Source organism: Pantherophis guttatus, chromosome 3, assembly GCF_059756535.1.
Source record: "Pantherophis guttatus breed Tessera chromosome 3, ASM5975653v1, whole genome shotgun sequence".
Taxonomy (NCBI): domain Eukaryota; kingdom Metazoa; phylum Chordata; class Lepidosauria; order Squamata; family Colubridae; genus Pantherophis; species Pantherophis guttatus.
Genome location: NC_142065.1, coordinates 167418743 through 167432036, shown reverse-complemented (window position 1 = coordinate 167432036; position 13294 = coordinate 167418743). Strand labels below are relative to the sequence as shown.

Genomic DNA, 13294 nt, shown 5'->3' with positions numbered 1-13294 from the left:
TCCTATCATATTAATGTCTCCATTGGAAATATTGGGGTTAAGTCAAAAAGGAAGAAAATCAGGCAAATGTGACCAATGCTAAGCTGCTTTGCAGGGCTCTGAACCTCTCATTTATCCCAGATGAGAAATGACACAGTTCAACAGCAATGAAGGGCCATAACAAAAAACTACATCTGCAAAGAATGACAAAGAAATATTTAATAGGTAAAAAGATTCATGTTCTACACATAAAAACCTTCGTATGTGGAGGCAGACAAGAGTCAGAGTGGACAGAATGATGATGGAAAGTGGGCAGGGCAAACTAAGGTTCTCTTTTTTTTTCTATTTGTTTGTACTATACCAAGCTTATTTTAAGATTGCACTACAATTTAAGCAGGAAATTACCAACCACTTTTCAATAATCATTCAAACAGAGCTCAGCAAAGCAGTTGAACCACAGAGGACTACAGGGATCTCAGAAAATTTTAGATCTATAACTATAGTGCTTCTTCCTACAGGGTAGCCATTTTTGAATGAGACTAAATTTATCTCAAGTATTGAGGAAGCTGCATTAGACTTCAAACTCAGAAAGCTAACAATACCTATTAGGAAAAACAAATACTTTCCAAAAACTAGTAAGTCAGCTAAATGTTACTTGTAAATAGAAGTGTCTGAATGAAAAGGCAGAAAATAAACCTGTTTACTCAGATCCAGCACCTGGGGGATCTTAATAACCAAGAATAACTGGCTGTATTTGGACCCAGCATAATTTGGATGGCAAAGACCATTGCCCTAGGAGCCACATGTGTTGTCCACAAATCCAACTACAGCACAGTTGCATTCTAGATGAGAAAAATAAGAAATTAATTTACTATGGTATTCTGTTTAAACCTTTAATTTCCTTTTGTCTCTCCAAAGCAAATTTCAAAGAAATCAATGAAACCTAATTTCTGTGGGTGAAGGGATTATTTCCTTCCCTGAAAAAATATGCTGAATTTAAAAAAAAGGAATATTTTTTTTTCCTTGTGTTAATGTTTATATTTAAAAAACAAACAAACAATTCTTTTCTATCTCTGTCAATTGAGCCAATGAAATAGGTACCAATTTACCACACAAAAAGTTTCTTATGCCTTTTCCTCCTACCCAGGTCCCAGTATATTAATATATGCAGGGTATTTGGAAACTGGGAGGCCTCCTGAAACGTTCCTATATCTTTCTCTCTGGTGTATGTTAATTTAGAGACACTGCTCTCCATGTGGGAGACATGCAATATGCAGCACAGAGAACTGATAGCATCAGCATAGCAGTTCTAGCATATACTCCAAGTTTTGATTTAGTGCAGGGATCTCCAACCTTGGCAACTTTAAGACTTGTGGACTTCAACTCCCAGCCGAGCTGGCTGAGGAATTCTGGGAGTTGAAGTCCACAAGTCTTAAAGTTGCCAAGGTTGGAGACCCCTGATTTAGTGGATAGTTGATTCTGTCTGTAGGTTAAATCTTGCCTTTTGATCTGAAAACCTTTTTTAAAGCACAAATATTTCTGTTTACATAAATAAATGTGCCTCAGTTTTAATTTAAAAAAAAAATATTTTAATCTTCAGAAATTTGAGAACCCTGAATTAGAAGAAAATTCAGTTCTCAATATATTTTATGACACAATATATTTTATGACTGTTTTAATTTGCATTCATTTTTAAACTTTCTAACCTGCCTTTTCACCTGATGAGTGCCATTTATAAATGCTTAAAATATAAAAACAAATCATAATCTACTTCAACAGAAAGGATAATGGAAATACCCAACTGCACATCTGTCACAGATAATACCCTGAAATCTAGTCTGGCATTGACAATGAACCTGTATTGTGATCGCAAATATCATTATCAAACACCCCTGAGCTATAACATTGTCAGGCTGTATTTAAAACAAATGAATTTAAAATGTTAACAATAGCTATGGATTTCAAGCACAACAGGAGTGAAAAAAAGTCTCCCAATGATGTTCTTCAGCAGTTAACTTTGGCATTTCCCAGAAGAATAGCAAAACTTACGCTGACAACGTGTTCCAAAATATCCTGGTCTGCAACGACTGCCTAATACCGGAAAAGAGAAAAGCACGACAATGTTACAGCATTTGTCAAGAATGTCTTGATTGATTGAAGTTGCAAGGTTGGGAGAGGTTGATGCTGCCTAGACAAAGCTCTAAATAGCTAAGGGAATTGCAGAGTAATAATCCAGGTGCAGAAACAGATGTCAGATAGCTTCCAGTTAAAGATTTCCTGTGCTAAGAAGCTTCCTATGCCAGAGGGCCCTGTGATGGATAAACTCTTAATAAGCAAAGGTTGACATCCTCTGCAGGTGTCTATTGGTGTAGTTGTACAGTACTTGCATATGCATTTTTAAATATATGTCTGTATGATATACTTTTAAAATTCACATGAAAAGAACATTCTTCTCAGTTGCTCATTCTGGCTTAGACCACTCCCACCACTAGCCTGAATGAACTCAGTCATCAGAATAAAGAGAATTATTTGGGCTAGTTATCTATCTGGCTATGTTTGGGTCTCCAGAATCTCAGGCCAGAATATTTCACATTACTTGCTCCCATGGTACAGTATTGCAATGGGATAACAAAAGTTCAACCTCTGGAAAGCATTGTATTCTATCATTTGATTATAATCTTGAGGGAAAATGGACATAAGAATGTGAGCAATGCCCTGCAGGATCAGACCCTTGTCCCATCTATCCCAGTAGTCTGTTCTCAAAGTTGCCAGTCAACTGCACAAGGAAACCCATTGGTGTTCCAGCAAATGGCCTTCAGACACAAGCATACTGCCTTCAAGACTAATAGCCAATGATCTGCATGACTTCCATGAATTGGTTCAACCCTGTTTTGAAGTCAGCTAAACTTCAAAATAAGGGGGATTATTTATTTGCTAACGCAATTTATACACCACCCAGTTCCCAATGACTATTGCAATACTGTCCAAATTTCACAACCAACCAATAATCAACGAAAATCAAATTAACAAGTTCCCAAACAGATTGGGAAACTGACTAGTCTAGGTTATGAAAAAGACTAGATGAACTTGTAAAGCTGTGTAGAACAGAGATTGGGCATTTTGCAGCAAAATTTATGTGGATTTACAGACAAGTCTGTCATTTAGATTTAATACAGTCATTCTCTCCAATCACAGATAAGGTCAGTTAAAAATAAACTATTTTTTTAATTTGCTCTAATCAGCATATGCCTGTTAGGTAATGATAGATAAGGATGGAAACAGCACTATTTAAATCTGCATATCATGCCCCTATACATTTGTGGACACTGTGTTCCACAGTTTGGGAGCTATTCTCTAAAAAAAACCTGTATCAATGATGCATGTATAATTGATACTCTGTTAGTAAATGATAAGTTATAGACAAAAAAGTAAGAAATAAACTTGCCATCAGTATGACCAGGGACTGAAGGGATTGCTGGTTTCTGAGTTGTAGCTGGGGAGATAGGAATTCCTTTTAAAAGAAGAATAAAAGAAGCAGCCATTTAGATAAATAACCAGAGACAAGATCATTTACTATATTTTTTTATACTGTGACTGGTCTACCAAGGCCTGTTTAAACAAACCTGGGGAGAAGGAGATTTTAAAAACCTTTTTAAATCTCTTATTATCTCAGTTGTCACCATTACATCACTCTTTGTTTCAACATCTTCTCTCTTCTCACCACAATAATTTCCTGGGTCTCACCTTCTCTCCTCAGCATCTCTACTTGATTCATTTTCCCCACTCTGTCTGTTCTACCTCTCTTCCTCTTGTTCCAATCATCCTTTCATGGCAAAAGTTTGCCTTCCATGACTCAGCTGCTTCCCTCAACCATTTTTCTCCCTGTACCTTATCCATCTCTTGCTCAATATTCACCTTCCCTTACCTTGATTTATTCTTTCCTTCTAATAAGAATTTTCTCTCTCACAAGGTGAGAAAGAATGAGGACTGGCTGTTGAAGGATACCCTGTAGTTTTTATTCAGTCAGAAAATTTTGTGGAATATCATTTCCTTCTCCCTATTTTTTCTACCAAGGTAATTATATTTCTAATTCAGACCCTCTCTTGTTCCATCTTCTTCATTTTCAGCTTCTGCAATATCTCCATGTTAGCAAATACCTTGATATTTATAGCAATACTTCAAAGCAATTATTCTTCTACTATAATGTGTCATGATCACAGTCCATAAGTGCTATGGTTGCACTAGACTGAAAAACAATTATAGCATTGGAACATCAAGCGAGGAAGGAAAAAATTAGAAGTGAGGAGAGCAAATTCATCCATGTTTAAAAATAGAGTGGCCTGCTTTCCAATCTAGGTAATTAATCTGTCATAGAGATATAACTCCAGATGCTTGTTGTAGAAGTTCAGTTTCAGCTCATATTTCAGAAAAGACTACTGCATAACAATAAAATAAAATATTTATCTCCTTGCCTTATTTGGAAGTATGACTTAGGAATAGCTTAGAAATAGCACTAGGATAAAAACGAGTGTAAGAAAATCTTGAATAAAACAATGGGTATTAATTTAAAGATTCACTGGACGTGCTGTAATACTCACGGTAACAGAAGGGAAAACTATGGTATCCATCAGCACACCGATCACAGGTTTCACCCTGATAGTTCAGCTTACAATAACAGTGACCTGATCCTTCTTCACACCCATTGGAATATTCAGGGCTACACCTGCAGGCTACAGGAAATGACATCATCAAAAGCTTTCTTCAAATACATTTATTTCCTGAAGTTTACTAGAATTATAATAACAGGAATTCCTACTGTACATCAGATTTTGCTTTGGCAGCAATAGATTTAATAATTATAATATTATTTTTTTTATCTTGAAATGCTGTGTGAAGCTTATCACATCAATATCCTTTTAAGTACAAAAACTTAAATCAGCTACAACTACATTCTAGAAGGTTATTGATAATACAGTGATCTGAATCATTTATAATGATATCAAACACAGTTTGATTTTATTCACTCCCACTAGCTCCCATATTTTAAGGACTCTTTCTTGTAATGGAATTGTATGACCATACTTTTATGTCTCTTTCAATGGAGCCCTTGATACAATGTTTCCCTTTATTTTGGCATTTGTATTCTGCTTCCATGGCAGCTTACCAAAAACCGTTAAAACAAAGTAAAACATTGTTTAAATCATACAAGTGCACACACAAAGAATGTGCCAAACAGCAGAACCACAGCAGTAAAGTGAGGTTTTTTTTTAAAGGTCACAATAAATAAGGAATGGCCTTTAGTTCCAAAAAGAACATGAGATTTGATACTGTACAGGTGAACCTCATTGAACAATGCACTCTATAGACAGAATTGTATATAGAGAATAACCATATACATTCACTGAAAACACTTTCCTTATGGATACTTCTCTAACTTTTAAAAATTGGAGGCATCCAGAGAAACTTTCTAAGATGGTCTAAAAGACAGACCCAAAAATAGGTCCCTTAGCTGTTAAGTTCTTCAGAAGAACTACACCTCCCCATGAAGTGCCTTTAAGGATAAAATGGTAGACCATTTAGTAATGTGACCTCACTTGCAGCACAAATGATCAGATTCAAATTATCCTACTTCAGATACATTGTGAGGTATTGGTACTGTCTGGTACAGGTATATGTCTCCTTATAGGAGATATATTAAAAATCAGAAAGACCAAAACATACAAAAGATACAATTGTCCAACAGGCTTGGCATTTACCATCCTAACAGAGAACTTTTCCCATGTAATCTAAAATAAGAAAGCATTATAGGTAGTATAAATAAACTTCACATGTTAAAATATATTGAATTATTTTTTCTTATTAGCATATATTGAGGAGAAGGGGCTAGTACAAAGAATAGAAAAATTGACATACGTATACATCCATACACTGCCGTGACTGGAACACCATACAGACGATAGTATCCCTTTAAACATTTCTCACAATTTATACCAGCTGTGTTGTGCTATGTGGGGTAAAATGCAGAAGAAACTAGCATAAGAGAAATGCAATCAGAAGAAGAGATAAACAAGAAAGGATTTAAGTTTTAGCAACTTTCAATTTGTTTCCACAATAAGGAAAAAGATTGATGTAGCAGAAATTCAGTGACTTGGGATTTCTGTCAATGTATCAGGAATGCAGACTGAAACAGGAATGTTACAGTATTTTTAGGTTCAACAGAGATTAGCAACATTTTCTGATATAAAATCACATGATTTTATATAATATCACAGGGCATCAAGTTTAAAGAAAAAGGCAAAATAAAATTAAAAACGGTTACATTATCATGAAATATCTGAATATGAGATCTCATCAGATTTGGGGGATTTCTATTTTTTGGTTTTATTCCAACATAGCATTGATATAAAACACTTAAAATTATAACTATCAATTATAATAAAACCATCCTTATATGGAAGATGAATTCAGTTCTAGGCACCCTATTTCAAAAGGACAGAAACAACTATTCAAGCTCAGAGGACAACCAAGATGGTTAGGAGTCTGCAAAACAAGCCCCACAAGGAACAGTTCAAGGATGTAGCCTAATGAAAAGACAACTGAAGAGAAATGTGATAGCACAGAAATGGAAGTAGACATATTTTCTATTGCCCAGAGGACAGAGCCAGAACCAGTGGGTTAAAACTTCAAGGAAGTAAGCTCAGCTATGCATCAGGAGGAACTTTCTACCCATTAAAACTGTTTACTGATGGAATAGACATACATAGTCTTCAAATTAAGACTGTAATGGTGTCGTCCCATTACAATACATTCATATATCATTATTTATTTATTTATTTATTTATGTAATTTATATGCCGCCCTTCTCCCAAAGGACTCAGGGCGGCTTACAAAAGGAACATAAAAATTACATAAACATTAAAATCAGTTTAAAATTGATTAAAATAGATTCAAATTCAAAAAATTTTTTTAAAAATCAACCCTACGGATTCAGCCCATTTGGTGAAAAAGCCACGTCTTCAATTCGCGGCGGAAGGAGGTCAGGGGCTGTCCTGAGGCCAGTGGGCAGCCCATTCCAGAGGGTCGGCACTCCCACAGAGAATGCTCTCCCCCTGGGGGCCGCCAGCCGACATTGTCTGGCTGACGGCACCCTGAGGAGGCCCGCTCTGTGCGAGTGCACCGGACGATGGGAGGATGGCAGGAGATGACAATGGTACAGTACATTCATATATCTTAATGACTAAAATTTTACAACCTTTTTTGCACCGGTCTTTAAATGAACACTGCAGTCATTATGCAAACCAAAGGTTCGCTATAGACAGCATTTTGTTGAAAACTGAAAGTGTCGGATTTCAGCAAAGCCATAATAAAATGTGATCACATGACCATGGGACAGCTGTAAATGCAGATGTGTTGCTGGGTGCCTGAAGCTCAGTCACGTGACTGCCGAGAGGGCCCAATCACTATCTAAACCATGTAATCATAGAAATAGGCCTGCTAACCTAAAACATTTCAATTCTACAGAATAGTCCTGCATAGTTAGTAATCAAAATTGAATAAAGCTTTTAGTGATAGAAAATTACTTTTTTCTCTAGCCAGAACAATTGAAGTTCAGCATGCCATTTTGCAACTTTCATGTACTTATCAATCTACAAAAGGTGTTACAGGGGATTTACCTGACAGTCAATGCAGACTCCTCCCCCTTGATACTGTCCATGAAGATTTAAGCTTTCTTTACGTCGTTCAACCTCACGATCATAATAGCAGTCAAGGGCGTGGCCATGACAGTTGCAGGCTGAGAAAAATGGTGGGTTAAAATTCTTTTTAACAAAAGAAGAAAATGAGCAATGGAACACTGATTTTTTTAAAAAAAAAAAATAGCATCACAAATTGCACATACAACCTGACTTTTTCACAATCAGCAGCAAGGCAGATAATATGTGCTCAGCTTGAATCAAGAAGCATTCCCACCTACCAACTTTAATCAAGTTAGCTTGATACAAGAGATAAAAAAGGCTATTTAATTGCTCTAGAAAATTGCAGAATCACAAGTCAAATCTAAAGAAATACAGGGCCACCGTGGGATTCATATCTGTTTGTTTTACTTACCATTTACATGATTGTTATTATTATACAATGTAAACCTTGCAAATGTGACCTGTCTTTACATTAAAGCAACACTTGTCTTTCTGCATGACTTACGTTCACAGAGATTTGGGCTGCTGGCTGTTGCAGGTTGCCAACTTTTCTGATTATACCCTGGACAGCAACGATTACAGGTTTCCCCACAAGTATTGTGTTGGCATTCACATTGGTACCTATAATTATTAAATAATTCTCAGTTAAATTTCACCTTTTGCACTTTTCATGATTTTTGTTGTACTTTTCATATCTTATTTCTTTATGGGATGTTTTTTAAAAAATAATATATAGGTTATCGAATAGAATAGAATTCTTTATTGGCCAAGTGTGATTGGACACACAAGGAATTTGTCTTCGTGCATACACACTCGGTGTATATAAAAGAAAAGATACATTCATCAAGAATCATAAGGTACAACACTTAATGATAGTCATAGGGAAACAGTCAATATAAATCTTAAGGATACAGCAACAAGTTTACAGTCATACAGTCATAAGTGGGAGCAGATGGGTGATAGGAATGATGAGAAGATTAATAGTAGTGCAGACTTAGTAACTAGTTTGACAGTGTTGAGGGAATTATTTGTTTACCAGAGTGATGGCATTCGGGAAAAAAACTGTTCTTGTGTCTAGTTGTTCTGGTGTGCATGTGCAATGCTCTATAGTGTCGTTTTGAGGGTAGGAGTTGAAACCGTTTATGTCAAGGATGCAAGGGGTCTGTAAATATTTTCACAGCCCTCTTTTTGACTTGTGCAGTATACAGGTCCTCAATGGAAGGCAGGTTAGTAGCAATAGTTTTTTCTGCAGTTCTAATTATCCGTTGAAGTCTGTGTCTGTCTTGTTGGGTTGTAGAACCAAACGAGACAGTTATAGAGGTGCAGATGACAGAGTCAATAATTCCTCTGTAGAACTGTATCAGCAGCTCCTTGGGCAGTTTGAGCTTTCTGAGTTGGCGCAGAAATAACATTCTTTGTTGTGCATTTTTGATGTTGGGTGTCCATTTTAGGTCATGAGATATGGTAGAATATGTCCTAATCCAGGGGTTTCTAAACTTGTCAGCTTTAAGACTTGTAAACTCAACTTCCAGAATTCCCCAGCCAGCCATGCAGACTGGGGGATTCTGGGAGTTGAAGTCCACAAGTCTTTAGTTGATAAGTTTGGAGACCCCTTCCTAATACAATGATAATACAAATTCAAATGTTAACATATTTATTTATGAAATGTATATCCCACATTTGTACTAAAAAATCTCCCATACGGGAGACTAATAGTTTTTTCCAACAAAACTCATTCTATCATAGCCATGGGGATGGATGAATGAATAACCTTTATTATAATCTGAGATTTTGGAGCAAGGACAATCCCCAAATCACTGCCATCATTTTATAAACATAAACAAAAATCATTTATAAGAACTGTTGTTTTGATTGTACAGTTGGTTACTTTACCTGTAGGAATCTGGATCAGTTTTTGCAGCACACACATAAGCATGCCCATGACAAACACATTGTCCGCCAATGCTGATGTCTTTTATACTGTAGTAGTACTAGATAACAGAAAAAATAAGATTTGTAGACAATAGCAGAAACAATCTATTTTTAAAAAATTTCTCCTTTAGGGGAAATATTCTATCCTGCCTTTTTTTAATATTTCCCAAAATATTTTATTCTTTTGGAATGGGGGTGTTAGGGTTCCCACAATATATTTGCTTAAGGATCCTCTTTCTTACTATGCAACCCTAACTGTCATAAAAATGCACTAATGAAATACATTGAGAAGTTTACCCTCTTTCATCAATGCAAGTCTTTTACCTACATTAAAAGTCTGCAGGAATTTAATCTTCATAATACATTCAAGAAGAAAATTGTGGTTTTGGGGATATAAAGTGTTATTGTAAAGAAGTTTTTAGATTGCCAAGGTAAATTTATCCATTAACAGGGATTAGTCATATTTTAGTGACAGATAAGAGCCCATTCAAATTGCTATGCTGCGGAAGTGGAGATGTTTCCAGATACAAATATTGTACCTTCCTTTGCCATCTCAAGTTTTTTAGAAGTCTCTTGGGTACAAGAAGTGTGCACAATGTTGGTGGGTTGCTACTGGTTCGCCCTGGATCAGGCGAACCGGTAGCGGCAGCGGAAGGGAGGCTCCATCCACCCACCCGGACATCTCTGCGCATGTGCAGAAGCTTCTGCACATGCACAGAAGCAGCACGTGCACCTGATAGCGGCCAAAATTGAAACCCACTACTGGTGTACAATGACTTTGCCTAACACCCTGTAAAGATTATGCTGGTTTACAAGAGCTAAACTCAATAGACAATATTGTTACTCAATAAAAAGTTACCATCAATGAAAACATGCACACAGAAAGGGTTTTGAGTTCGTTGCTCTTGCACTCTATCTGAATTTCAAGCAATATGCAACAGTATAATATGGAAAATTAAATGGGATGTTATATCCTAAATTATCAATAGTAAGAACAAGCTGGTTAAAAATTGGTCAAAGGTTTTACAAAATAACGCCATTATTATCTATTGGATTCCTTCTGTCAAAAAAACCAGGAACTCACTCTGCGTGTCACAGTTGGATCCCGCTGAGCTTTAGAGATCAAGTGTCCAAGAAGAGTGTTGGTTCTGAGGAAATGTAAACGAATATTTGTGGCTTTAGTAAACTCTCTAAGTATGGAAGAATGGCTGAAATTATTTGCTCCTGGACGACCATTTACCAAGGATATCACAATCTGATTCAAAAAAGAGAGAAGGGTAAATCAATAGTATCTGCTTTATTTTCAATATTTTTAAAAATTGTTAACAATACATCTATAAATGATTTTAGCATTCATCTTATGTTTTAATCTTTCTCTCCATCCATCTTATGTTGACTTTCCCATTAGTAATCCATTTTGGGGGTTGAACACATGAAATTTTGAGGGTATATTGGCATCCATTTGAAAGGGCTTGTCCATTCTCAAATGGTTAATTGGATGATGTGTAAGTTCTTTAAAAAGTCAGGTGGAACTTGAAAGAAACCCTTGTAAGTTGTCAAGTTATGTCTTGTCATATTTTCAAACTTTGATGACATATTGGTTAAGTTCACACTTCATGATAAACTAAAGGACGATTAACATCTTAACATTGATTGCTCATTTGACTAGAATAAAAATTTAATAAATAACAATATGCTCAAAAGAATTGATTATGATTATTACAAATATCAGTAATAGGTATCTATACATCACTAGAGGACTGAATACTGTTAACACTGATCAATGTGTATTTATTTCCTGCTGTAGCATGAAGAGTCAAGAAATACGTAAATAAGTAGAAAAAGTTTCTTTTAATCAAAGGCTTTTTATAGCAAAAAGAATATACACAATGTTCTTATGGAACTTCCCCATCAGCAACAGCAGGTTCAGAGTTCTTCTTAACAAAAGCTCATTGTAGAATACGAATAAATTCTGCTAACTTAGAATTTAGTTCATGGAACATTTTTATGAGCAAACTGGAAATTTTATTCATACCAGTAAAATTTTATTGGTTTAAGAAAACCGACTGATATGAGAAACAAGTCTATCTTTATATTGATGCTCCTAATTCCAAACTAAGATATTTGTTTCATCTTGGTTTGGTGGTTATATAAAAATAACGGTGTATAAAAAATAAAATAGTAGTCTCAAAATGAATGATCAGTACTGTAACTTAGAATAGCCTAGAGCAGCAAATGTGACCCTAGATATGAGGAGGAATATTCACAGATAATTACAAACCAAGTTCCTAGAATATATGATGCTAGAAGTACTGAAATAATACATGCAATAACATTTGAACAATGGCAGAATGGCAGGCATTAGAACATCGATGACTTTAGCTTACCTCTCCATTTTCTAAAGGCACTATCCGAGAATATTCTGTTGTGCAAATGACATCATTATCCTTTCTGAGAGGACTGTTAGCTTCTTTTCTGAAACGTTCCCAACAGTCTGCCTTAGAATCTAATTTTTTAAAAATAAAATCACTTTTAGTTCAGTCTCTGGTATGTTTTAATTGCATTTCACCCCTGGGTTCCACCCACCTGCCTGGACATCTCTGTGCATGCACAGAAGTCTTGTTAATAAGTCTTCTAGTCTTGATAATAAGATTTATAAGTAAGACACATGATATCATCAAAGCATAAGAGTTCATGTTGGAGCAGTTTTGGCATCTGAAGTCTTCCTCCTTGCTCTTAGTTTCTCCAAAGTGTATGGATATTCTCATAAAGTTGTGTGAATGTATTCTTGGTTTACTAAAATATTAATGTCTAATGAATCTGAATCAGGGAACAGAATGATGGAAAACGCAGGTAAACAGTAAGCTATATAGAATCCACATTAGTTCTGAAGAGAATGAAGCCACCTTATGAATTCTTTTACACAGTAACAAAAACTTTGGGTTATCATAGGCATGAGCCAGTGGTGGGTTGCTACCGGTTCATCCCGGATCAGGCGAACCGGTAGCGGTGGCGGGAGGTTCCGCCCACTCCAGGGGTGGGCTCTACTTACCTTTACTACCGGTTCACAACGGGTTCACACACATGTGCTCGGTTCGCTCACGCACGTGCCTTGCTTCTGCGCATGCGCAGATCGCCAATGAAGACATCCGGGGCAGTGGGCGGGGCCTTCCGCCTGTTTTACTACTGGTTCTTGTGAACCAGTCCGAACCGGGGGCAACCCATCACTGGCCCACCCGCCCGGACATCTCTGTGCATGCACAGAAGCACACGCTCGTCCACGAGTGAACCAGTAGCAACGGGATTTGAAACCCACTACTGGCATGAGCCATAAAGTATCTTGATCTCACTACTGTTATCTGGCTTTATTGTTTACCTTAACTATGAATTAGGGAACAGCATTTTAGACTCATTTTGTGTACAATTCAGCATGGCTAACTCTATAAAATTCAATTAGCTTGAATTCTTTTCTTTTTTTTAAAGAAAAAAAGTACTATAAACATTGAAAGAGCTGTGATTCATACTCACAGGCAAAATATTGCCATGGTGTATATGTTCTTCCAAAGTCTATTGATCTCTCTAATACCCACAAATCTGGACGAGGAGAATTTGCAAATTTGATGAGGACATAGGCCACATGGAACAACTGGTAATAAAATATATAAAAGAACATTAGAATATACCTGACA

The 13294-nt window shown here is 36.3% G+C and overlaps 1 protein-coding gene across 1 annotated transcript in view; it reads right to left on the bottom strand.

Moving 5' to 3' along the window:
• LAMA3 (laminin subunit alpha 3) overlaps nt 1–13294 on the bottom strand; it is a 136598-nt gene that overhangs the window by 98571 nt on the left and 24733 nt on the right. The window contains exons 3-12 of the mRNA XM_087891338.1: nt 13134–13251; nt 11993–12111; nt 10690–10860; nt 9567–9664; nt 8179–8294; nt 7653–7771; nt 5893–5983; nt 4578–4709; nt 3421–3472; nt 2029–2066 (exon numbers count right to left, since the gene is read on the bottom strand). Coding sequence (XP_087747464.1) covers nt 2029–2066; nt 3421–3472; nt 4578–4709; nt 5893–5983; nt 7653–7771; nt 8179–8294; nt 9567–9664; nt 10690–10860; nt 11993–12111; nt 13134–13251 — 1054 coding nt within the window. The remainder of the gene's footprint in view (nt 1–2028; nt 2067–3420; nt 3473–4577; nt 4710–5892; nt 5984–7652; nt 7772–8178; nt 8295–9566; nt 9665–10689; nt 10861–11992; nt 12112–13133; nt 13252–13294) is intronic.